At 43.7% G+C, this 11,674-nt stretch overlaps 1 protein-coding gene across 1 annotated transcript in view; it reads right to left on the reverse strand.

Annotated features, from left to right (window-relative positions):
* Positions 1-11,674, reverse strand: part of LOC104078756 (fibroblast growth factor 12-like) — an 83,310-nt gene that overhangs the window by 71,412 nt on the left and 224 nt on the right. The window contains 2 exon segments of the mRNA XM_009580522.1: positions 3,388-3,491; positions 11,612-11,674. The exon segment at positions 11,612-11,674 is cut by the window's right edge and continues 14 nt beyond it. Coding sequence (XP_009578817.1) covers positions 3,388-3,491; positions 11,612-11,674 — 167 coding nt within the window.

Here is an 11,674-nt window from a genome sequence, read left to right on the forward strand (position 1 = left end):
GCGAATCATTTATCTAGTATAAGTAAACAATGCACAAAAGTCATAAACAGCTGCTTCCCAGGCAAAGAAGCTTTGGCATCTAATGCATTTAGGCCTCTGAAGATGGCTAGGGATCTATGGTTGGCTTCAACCCAGCAACCCAACCCCATGCTGTCCCTACCCATCCCTAACTGAACAGAAGAGATGAAACTCATTGCTAAAGGTATCAACGTGGCCGAGCACATAGGAGGGTCTTGCATGTTTCTGCAAAGAGCCTTCTCACCAAGTTTGGCTTTAGAGAACCCCACTCAGCCCTGCTTTTGTGTTGATTGGCACCAGGAAGACTTTTTCCAAGGGCTGGTTATTCTAAACCCATTCATTCAAGAGCCCATTGGCCCAAACTCAGAAGGAGCTGGCACAAACCATCTCTGAGACCAGGCTGATAATAGCCTCTGGTTTGATCCAGGGCAGAGGATGTCAGCCAAGGTCTCAGCTGACACACACAGATTAAATATCACCAAAAAACCCACCACAAAAAAAAAACAAACCCACAGTGATGATGTGTTCAGTTACAGCCACAATCTGGGCTCAAGAGGAGGAAAAAAAAAAACCCACAAAAACCCATTTCCCTGGACAGTTGCATTTTACCTGAAAGCACCCTGGGCTTCAGGGTGTTACAAGAAGTCCTAGCAGGGCTAGGCCTGGGACAGACAGCAGGGGAGGCAGCCAAGCAACAGAAAAGGTTCATTTATCAATGGATCTGCATGAGTGTATAATATCTATGGGGAATATTGACCCATTTTTTTTCAGAAATCCCTTAGAAAAGGCTAGTGAAAAAGATAGGTACATGCACAACACCAAAGAAAACTGGCCTGAGAGAGAGCAAAGCTGTAGTTTAGGGTCTGCTAAGCAAAGGAACAGGGACAACGTGTCCTTTGGTGTGGGCAGCAATCAGGTCCAGGCGGCATGGCCAGGGGCCCTGCTCACCCCAGAGAAGAACAGCCTGTCAAGTCCTGCCAAAGCAATTCTCCAGCACAGTCTTTGAGACTGACACAGCCATGCCAAATGTTGGCTTGGAGTGGGATCCCAGTCCCACAAAGAAAACTGCAGAATCCAAAAGAGACTGCTTGAACAGGTTGAGCTCTTCTCAGCCTTATCCAGTTTTCTTATAGGACCCTTGTCTCATCCCTTGTCTTTGATGCTATGAGTGACCTGACCCACACTCCCTGCTTCTAACAGGCTTTATCATAAATTTTCTTTTTTCTTGCCTTGGGGTCTGCTCCAAAGCACAGTGAATTCATTGATTTACTGCTGTAAGACAGAGACAGAGCCACCAGTCAATACAAAAAGAAATTTGGGTCTAGCAAGCTCCACCTCCCTGAATTAGAGATGGGCCAGTAGCATCCATTTACTGCAAGCAGAACATTGCATCATGTTCACGAAATGAACAGTTTAACTCTCTGATTAGTTCAGACAGAGCTGAATGCCACCAAGCTATGGCATGTAATGTGGTCCACTTCATCAACCACTGGCCATCATGGTGCATCCTTAGCCTTCCCTGATTAACCTTCCTACTTAAGATAGTCACACTTGCTGGGAATAAGCAGGCCTCATTAAACCACCCTCATTTGAATACATGCATGATGCCTTTTAGGAAACTTCATGTGACTAGCAGATGTGTTTCCTGGACAGGTGGTATTCCTCCTGTCCACCATCTCTTGGTATGTCCCTCCCACCCTCTGCATTGTCTCACTATTGCTAGCAAGAGATCCTTTTCCTCTGCATCATCTCTAATCTCTCAGATGTTAAACATCATGTTTCCAACTCTCCATTTCTTTTGCCTGAGCGCCACACCTTTCCCTCCCTTGCACTATTTGTTCAGAAAAATGCTACCCTTCATTGCTCCAAAAAGACCCACCCAGGCTGGATCTGGCTCTGTGACACACGCTGCTTTCCTGCAGTCCTCATTTACGGGGCACCAGTGGTATGAGGAGTCCCCATGCCAGGCCAGGACCCCTTACGCCCAGCGCTGCACAAACACAGGGCAAAACGCCAGTCCTGACTCCTCGACTATGGGCCTAAATGGAAACACGCACGATAATGCAGTACCACACCATGCTTGGTATTACCTTTAGGACTCCAATAGCTTTACAAAAAAGAGGAGGTTTTCATTGTTAGTAAACCGATGTAATTTATTTAGAAGCAGTCATTTATGTTTACTGGGCTATGAAAGAACAGGAAGCGTCTGGCATCCACAGAGATACAGATTGATCTCTGTCTCTTCTTGACAAGCAGCCAGTTTTGAGACCTATCTCGCCAGGCATATTAACACATCCACTTGCAGTTTTCTACCCTGAGCCACTGGGGAGACAGAGCTTTGTTGCCTCCCAAAGGAAAGGGGGAAATCCCAACCATGTGAGCACTTTAAAACTGACCAGGAATGAAGACGGATTGTAAGAGTTAGGAAACATTGTGTAGGAGCAACTCGGACTGTTGTTCTTTCAGTGGTCCTATCTCCAATCTCACGTACGCTTTTGAAAAGCAAAGTAAATGCCTAGACAAGAGCAGAATCACTGCACTGTAAATTTACACAAAGGCAGATGAGTTTAGAATATCAGCTATGCACTTTAAAGATATCATAACTACAGAAATGAGAAGTGTATTATTAACTACCACTTTTTACTATGTAGAACTAGAGCAAAGTTATTTGAAGCATAAAAAATTCTGGCAAAGGGCTGCCATATTTAATAAATCACTGAATCAATTATTCACTGTGAAAATCAATTACTTACTTCAAATGAAAATCTTATGAATAACCTCATGCCCTTTCATGCCATCTAAGAAAGTTATAGGGGAATTAGTCAGTAAAAAATGCCTCACTTATCTTTTATGTGCATTAAAAAGACCACACAAATACAGGGAAATTCTGCTCCGCCGAAGCACTCCGCCAACAGAATAGTCCAGAACCATTTTAATGAAGTCAGTGTATTGCTGTGGATTTACACTGCAGTCAAAAGCAGAGTATGACCCATTGGGGCACCACCTATGATCAGTTATCCAGGCACAATTCAGAAGCAATTCCATTCAGTCCATGCCATTTCACAAATGTGAAACTGGAATATAACCAGCCAACCACACAACCTCATCTACAACGTGACCTACATTAAGTAACTACTCAAAGGAACACAAAGTGTATCTTCACAAGTCAGGAAATATTGCCATGAGTCTCTGTGGAGACACTTTAAAGTGAATATTGCATGGCCTTGCAGCAGCTCCCCCTGTTCCTGCTTTTAAAGGTTTACTGATACGTGACCATTTTCAGAAAAAGCCGCAAGTCCCAATTCAGTCTCTTCCCTCCCGCCTACAAAACCAAGCCACTCCAGGACCCCAACAGTGCCAAGTACTTACTGAGCTGTAGAGATATCCCTCAGCGTTCATGGCAACATACAGACCTGCCTTCACCCCTTGAATTGCCACCACACGAAGACCCACAGGAATTAGATTGAAAAGGGCTGCGGAAGGAAAAGGAAAGCAAAGGTTATGGAAACATCACCCTGTGTGGCTGCTGCTGCTTTTTGCCCCAGGGCCAGCCCACCCCACACCTGACTCTTAACAAAAGATACTGAACTAGAATCAAAAGTCCTGCTTCCAGCTACAGGGAAGGTCTGCAGCCATGGGGCCAGTGTTGAAATCAAATTTTTAAAAGTACTGAATTTGGCTGCCTCCCAGAAACCTTAACACACCCATCAGTCTGTCTGATCGCTGCCTTTGCAATGCCAAGGGTTTATACATGCACTCAAGCTAGCGCATCTCAACAGCTTTCCATGGGCCAGCTGAGCTGTGGTAACTGCACATGTACACGTTTTTGCCCGTGGCAAACACAACAAACACAACTTAGTTTAGTTCCCCCGAAACAGATTTGAGCCTAGTCACGCTTTCTTGCATTTGCCATATGCTAAAAGAGTACACAGACAGCAACCATGGCCAGAAGGATGCAAATTAACTTGATTGTGTGTCTGCCCCTGTGATCCCTGCTGTCAAGGGAATGAAGAAACTCAGGAAGAGATACTACTCCACTCCAGGGCCAGAGCACTGCTCCTCGTTCAGAAGCAGCACTAGATAGGACAGAAGAGGGCAAGATCTTTCAATACACAATTTTACTGCAATCTTATTGATTAAAGCATTGCAACCACTTCCTCCCAATTACTTTATTGTTTGATTCCAAGTAGAATTCCTGTATCTCATTGAAAGACCTTTCCTGTGAGCACACACATTAATGTACAGTCAGGCTTTTGCTACATTTCTAACAGAATGGGCCCAAAGAGGAGAGGACTGTCACTGTTGACAGACTGAGCACTGAGGCATTAGCATGGCTTTGTTTCCACCGAGATTTACAGGACAAGAGTATCCAAGTGTTGTAGGACCCCTTGTGCTTCAGCTTACAAAGAGCTAACTAGACCCTGTCCCAGGGAGCTCAGGCTATGGGAAGATGAGCAGAAACAGGGTTGAGTAGAAACGTGAGCACAAACACAATGGAAATATTTCACACAAGGTCTCTTCCCGCACAACTGCCCTGAAACAAGAGTATTTTTTCTGGTTCACTAGTCATGAGGTCAGACTGCCCCTTCCACATTCATGAAGCATTTATTATGGCTTTTTAACACAATTACTTATTTGCAAAAGCCTGCTTAAAACTTCTCAAGAGCTTTGGGGTGTTCAAGTCAGCCCAGGGGAGACCTGTTAATGGGCAGAGTGCAGAGGAAAGAGCAAGTAACAGAGCATGCAGTGAAGCATTCCTATTTTCCAGCTGACCGTTAAGGACATCATCCTCTAGCCGATCCATTTTATAGACCATTTATGAAGTTTCATGCCTGACACATCACATTGGAGCAAGCACAGCACAAAGGGGTCTTCACATAATGGTTGTAGAAGAAACAGTCCTCCTTCTCATTGTGCCATCTCCCAGCCTCTTCTTCCCTGGGAGATGGACCACTGCTGATTTAACATTAGCCCTGAAGGATAAAGCCGGTTTTGCTGAAATGGCCTATTCAAAATGCCATAGCTCCTCAGGCCAGGCTAGTGATATAACAGGAGGGAATAGAGTCCAGCTCAACATCAACCCCCCATCCCGAGGAGACTTGTTAGATGTGCATATGCTAGGTAATGCATGGATTTAACTCAACCACAAGATGCTTCCCAAGAACCTCCCTCATGTACAGCCTGTGAATTATTACAGAGAGGAAGAGACAGAAGTGTGTTTCAATTCCTTTCCAAAGAAGAAAAAAATTTATAGCCAACATAGAGAGAAAGGAGGGGAAAAAAAAAAAACCAGAACTGAAACCGTGGCTTGGTTCTTTCCTTGCAGCTAGTGGTTCAGACTACAGAGTCCCAGGAGTCGCGCAATTTCCAAGAGAAAAAGCAGAGCCCAAAGGGTGTGTGAAATGTCATGGGAAACCGGTTACATTCAACCTGAGCTCCTGGTGGATTTGGTTAAAGGTCAGAGGTGGATACCTTTGCAGAAGTAAAACTTGAAAAAAGCACACGAGACAGAAAACCACTTTGCTCAAGATATCGAACAGGTGCCCTGGCTGAGCTGGTTTCACCAAAAAGATTCATGAATCCCATTTGTAAATGAATGCCCTTCTTTTTCATTCAATTCCCAAGTAAGACTGGATGACTCCCCTCGGTGAGCTGCCTAAAAGGGAGGCACTCCGAGTCTGGTGAAAAAAACCTACCCCCAGCCCCTTTTCATGCCTTTATGCACACTATTCAGTAATATATCAAAGCGTGTGCTTGAACTCTCACCAAAGCCAGTGCCTATATCTATGTGATCCAGTGGGAGGACGTCAATAGATGTATATGGCAAATGAAGACCAGCCTGGGTATTGGTCTGTGAACAACTGGAGTCAAAGATGGTGCTAGTCTGATACTGTCTCCAGATGAAACACACACGCCCCAGTGCAGCTACTCAGCAACTGCCTTATAGCGCAGTTCTACTGTTGAAAAGCTCACTAGCCAAAGCAAGCTTATATTTCTATCACTTTCTCACTACCATGAAGGTCTAAACCCCTCTGCAATTAACAAGTCTATTTATAAGCAATTCCCCTTCCCTAACTTTTCCCCCCACTGAAAAATGGAGCATATTACTGCTAATAATGAAATAAAATGGGAATCATCATTCATTCCCTACAGCCAATTTGTCTTGCATAGAAAACTTGTGACAGACCATTCAAAGCATTCATTAGGCAGCAAGGTGATAATACACAGAATTAGCGGGTGAGAAGTTCCAGTTGGAAGCACCCACGTGTCTCCAAATCTCTCTCTTTCCACCTATACGTGCTAAGGGAGCACAGGAACAATCCTGTTGTGCTCTGTGTTACAGTAGCAAGACCGCGAGTTCCCAAACTCCCTGGGACCCTGCCACAGACCATGGTAGCAACACCCACAGTCATGGCTTTTAGGCATGGCTGAGCATCTCCTGCAACATACTGCAGAGCAGGGGAGCAAGCAGGCAGGCAAGCAGGAGGACGTGCATCTGACATACGTAACTGACAGCCAAAGACATTTTAGGAAGCAAATGTCTTCCTCTATTAAAAAAGTGGTTTGGGTCAATCAAAACTTTGTAAATTCTCAGAGCACATAAATCTAGAAATATCTTTGAAGAAGTTTAAGCCTTTTGTTATCATGTTTCCAAATGAATATTTCATCTTGTTTTGGAACAGATTTCAAAACTTTATTGGAAGAATGTAAAAAAGTGGGGGGAAAAACCCTCAACCAACCTCAAAAGCAAGATGTCTCATTTTTTGTCAGGGAAAAAAAAAATCTGGTTAGCATGAAACAGCAGATTTAGAGATGGGGAAGAGGACTAGCTGTGGTAGAGTAGGATTAGCCACAGGGTGTACTAATATGAAAAAGAGAGAAAATTTAACAAATGCTTTTAAAACTCTTTCTCCACTGCAAATGGTAAATTTTCTATGCCATCTGCAACTGCATGGAATGGGCATGCTCTTTTACTTCACAGGCAGAAGAGAAAAAAAAATGAAGACATTGAATATTTCTACATTTTTTTTTTCATTACATCTTACCATTTTCAACTATCAGTAGATTTACACCTGACCCTGCTTATTGATGATACTACTTTTAGCAAGCTCCAGTCCTAAACTGGACTCTTTGGCCATGAGTATGTTGTTCCTCGTTACGTTATGGTGGTTTATCAGCTGCATAACATGTTTTTAAAATCTGAATGCATACTTAGCTATAAGTCTGGGCTAACTTATTTACAGAAATGGAAGAGTAAAGCGAGACGTGCCATTTAGAAGATGTAGTCCATACACTCAGCTGATTTAAACAGTAGTAAGTCAGAGGAGCTAAACTAATTTATACCAGGTGATGTGTTGTGGAGCAGGACATTTGTGCTGCACATAAGGAATAACTAATGGAGGATGCCATAGGCAACAGCAGCCTTGGTGCACCATGAGATGGCGAGGTTTAAGATCCTGAGGGGAGTGAAGAAAGCTGCTAAGATGATCAAGAGACTGTGATGCAACACATATGAGAGAAGAAACTGAGGGAACTGAGTTTGCTTAGCTCAAAGAAGGGAAAGCCAGAGACAGAGTCTTCTCAGGGGAACACAATGAAAGGACAAGAGGCACCAGACAAAAGCCTCAGAAAAATTATGACTGGATATAAAGAAAATTCTCCACAATGAGAACAGCACAGCACTGGAACCAGAGAGGTTATGAAGATATGGAATAGCTCACTCCTGGTGACATTTGAAACAACTAGACAAGGCTCCGTGCAGCTGAAGATAACCCAGCTCCAAGTAGGATGTTGGACTGGAGACCTCCAGAGGCTTCCCCCGTCTTAATCTTTTTATGTTTCTTTCTATTGCTGGAAAGCCCCAAACAATATCCTAAATATGCTGGGCTGTTTCCACCTGATAGTACAGTTGACCTATCCTTTATGTACTGTCCATTTGCTGAAGCTTTTCAGATGTCCAGCAGGTTACGCTGGCAAATGAAGAAGTCCAGTTGCTCTCATGAAGAAGGGGCATTACCCTGCTCAGCCCAAGAAAGAGCAATAATGATGCAAGCACTGACAGCAACAGTCAGCCCTGAAAGACCATTTGAGATCACCAGAACTGGAAGGAAAAGATACTGCCCCAATTCAGGTTCATAGATAACATTACTAAGAACACAAACAATGGCCTTGTACACCATGAAACTGTGCTCCGATTAAAACAAAATTCTTCATACATCCCAATGCAAGTAGGCAGAAAATCTGTCTTCTTGCTTACATTAAGATGGCGTGCCTTTAACTGCATGGTATAAGGAACAGATGTCCCAAGCGCTGTTTTGCGGGAAGCTGGCTGGCTGCCCATTCAAATGCCATTAGAAGTTGGCTTCTGGTTTTTTTTCTTTTTCTTTTTCTTTAAGTAAGAGGAGGTGGAAAAATAAATGCCATCAGCCTCCCAAGAACACACATAAAACGGGCACCAGATAATTAATTTAAAAATTGCTTAAACATTAGCAGTTCCTCTTATATAAATAACTGGATTTTTATTAGAACTTTTAATTGCATCAGATGTATCTGAGGGACGTGCCATGTCTCATTTTAAACGTTTATTTTGCCAGAGTAAACCAACCTAAGGTACTCCATGAAAATTAAGCTTCCTTTCGTAATGCTAATTTGAATAATCAGTGCGGGGCTACAGAATGCAGAGCCGATGTATGGAACATGGTGTTCACTGTGTATTGAACTGTGCTAAGATGGCTTCTGCATGGAGAATAGATGGTCACCCAGGGTGGGAAGGATTCCGCTGTGGCCATCAAGACTGCCCTTCTCTGCCAGTGGATGCAAGTTAACCGACCCTTTTCCAGGGACAGGGAAATACTATTTATATAGTTTTTGATGAGTTTTGCCCTTGCACAGAAATACTACACATACTGCTGACTGGCTGGTCAGGAACCTTCTGGAGAAATATTTTAAAACAGAAAATATCAGTGAAATAAATCTGTAAGCTGTTCACTTAGACAAGTGAGTTTTGACTTTTCTGGTCAAAAATTGAGATGTTTGGAGGAAAAGAAAAGGAAAAAATAGTCAGTGTGCTTTATTTTGGCATTGCCAAAGTGAAAAACATGGTTTTGTTTTGAAGCTATAACTGGAAGCTTCATATAATATAAAATGTTGACTCAAACTGAAGATTTATAAAAGACAGTCTGTGGTAAAAATTTAAACAAAACTGAATAATGCACATTCTTCATTTTATTTTCAGGAGCCAAATATTATCACGTTGGATTTTTTCTCTTTTGATATCCCCTGCGATCAGGAGTGGGGAATTCTTTGGCTTCAGTCTTCTCTCAAACACTTCACCAAACTTTCCAACATAGCCCATGACTTTGAGCAAGTGGCTTGGCACACTTCAGCTAGATGCCTCCTGTCCCACCAAGCTGCCAAGGCAGGGCTGCCATCTCACCACATAAATTTACGCTCTAGAAGTGCCCTTCAGTCCATCTATTTCCAATTAAGACGACTGGGTGGAAGTGGCTCACAAGTACTCAGCACCTTGCCAAACTGATCTCTAACATTTCTAATGGGATACTTAAACAAGCTGTTTGGGCAATTGGGGCCCAACCAAAGTCACAGGGACTCAGGAGCTTCCCCTGCACCCACCAAGGTCCATCCAGCAGCAGCTTCCCTCATCTCCCCTGCCAGCCTGAAATATTGCAGAACTGCTTGTACATTTTATTCTCCTCTGCTGTTTACCTAAATTCATCTCTGCTTCCATTTAAGCCCATTACTTTGTTGTTCAGTCCTCACTGATAGATGAGGGTAATGAATTCCTGTCATCTCTAGCAGCTCTTCCCATGTCATTGACAAATAGGCCTCCAATGGGATTTTCTGCAGATTGAACACACCCTATGTCTTCTTTCTTGAAGAAAAAACAGCTAATACAACCCAACACTGGGTCATTACTCACCCACTAAAGCCCACTGAACTCATCACATGTGTTGGTGTCTGCCTGAGAAAATCACAAGGCCAGATTCTTCTTATACGAAAAGACCTGCTCAGTCTCTCATGCAGTAAAAGTATGTATGGGGAGGGCCACAGGTTTTCCTGCTCCAATGTAAATTAAAAGTTGTGTCATTGCAATTTGTGGTATTTCATTTGTTCAACACCAGCATATGAAAAAGGGGACTAAAACCTGACACTTGCATCTGCTACAGGCCAAGTTTCCGGTGAATGCAGCCTCTTTGGTCATTTCACAAGGGCTCTGCCAGCCGCCCGCAATTTTAGTTGCCATCTTCTCAAAGCTCCTCTCTCATGCACAGCCCTGAGCTGGCTGCAGCAGAGCAGCCCCACCACACACAACGTTCCCGCCACAGCGCTCTGCCAGCTTCTTGGGGTTGGGGCAAGCACCATGGATGTGGGTCTGCAGCCACCTTGCAGCCACCTTGTCCAAGCGCACCTTCACAGGACAACGTCCATGCCCTGCTACGGCAGGGCCTAGGCTGCAGGTGAGATGTGTCTGCGCTGCATCACTGTAGACACCTCTCACCTGCAGCCTAGGCCCTGCCTTCCTGAAGGAACAATGCCTTCGATCCAGCTAGGAGCTCCTGGAGTTAGAACAAGATTTGTCCCCAAATTCAGTAGGTTCCACCTTTCACAAAGTACATGAAGTTTGCTTCCATCAATCGTACCATACAGATCAACTTCTGTTCATCTCTAGCAATGACTGGGAAGACACGTTCCATGCTGGACAGGCTAGATATGATGTCCCTCCAGCAGCAGCACAGGGAGCTTCAAACCAGCATAGGATGACCCAAATCAAGACTTGAGTCCTACTCTGTTGATGCAGTTTGTGGCACCAAGGATCTGAGCTTATTACTGCCCTCTCAGAAACATCAATCTGAGGCATATGAAACAAAGAGATGCTGTAGAAAATATCCTGCACCTTTTTTAACCTTTTGAGGAGCTTCGGTATTCTATTTTGCAAAAGAAATACTGGCTACTGCTTTGCATTTGTTTAAACCAATACGCTCCTGCACATGAGCATCGTTTTTAAACCTACATGGCTCTGCTGCACTTTGCTGTCCTTTGTTGGACAGCATGAACCCAACCCCTTTGAACAGGATTTTGGAAGATGACCTCCTTTGGAAAGGTCATTTGATACCCTCAGCCTTGACACTAGCCTCAAAGCACTAGACTTTAGTGAACAGCTGGTTTTCTCCAGCCTGGAAATTCCTTATGCTTGCTGAATTTTTCAGGATGAAATAGTGAAAACAATTTTCTCCTCTTCTCCTTGGAGAGAGAATTCCCCGTATCCTTTACCCACATGGCATGTGTATAAATATAATCTCCTTTCTCTTCTGGCAGCAATTCAAATCATGGGTTTTATCCTCCACCCCACCCAGATGGCTGTTACAGAATCAGGGCGGGAGAGAAGATCGGAGAGGAAACATATGAAATTGTACAGGCAAGATTTAAAGGAGAAGGATAGATAGAAAAAATGTGCAGAAAACAGCTGGCTTCTTCCTAATTTGATCTTTTCAAAAATAAGCTGCACAAGTGAGACCCACTAGGTGATGTATTTGATTGTAATTGGATTGCAAAACAGGCTAATTTTTCTTACTGTAGTCACTGTTTTCGTCCTTGGTCCCATCAATTGTACCATCTGGGTGCATCTGCAGGAAGT

Source organism: Fulmarus glacialis, unplaced genomic scaffold (assembly GCF_000690835.1).
Source record: "Fulmarus glacialis isolate BGI_N327 unplaced genomic scaffold, ASM69083v1 scaffold666, whole genome shotgun sequence".
Taxonomy (NCBI): domain Eukaryota; kingdom Metazoa; phylum Chordata; class Aves; order Procellariiformes; family Procellariidae; genus Fulmarus; species Fulmarus glacialis.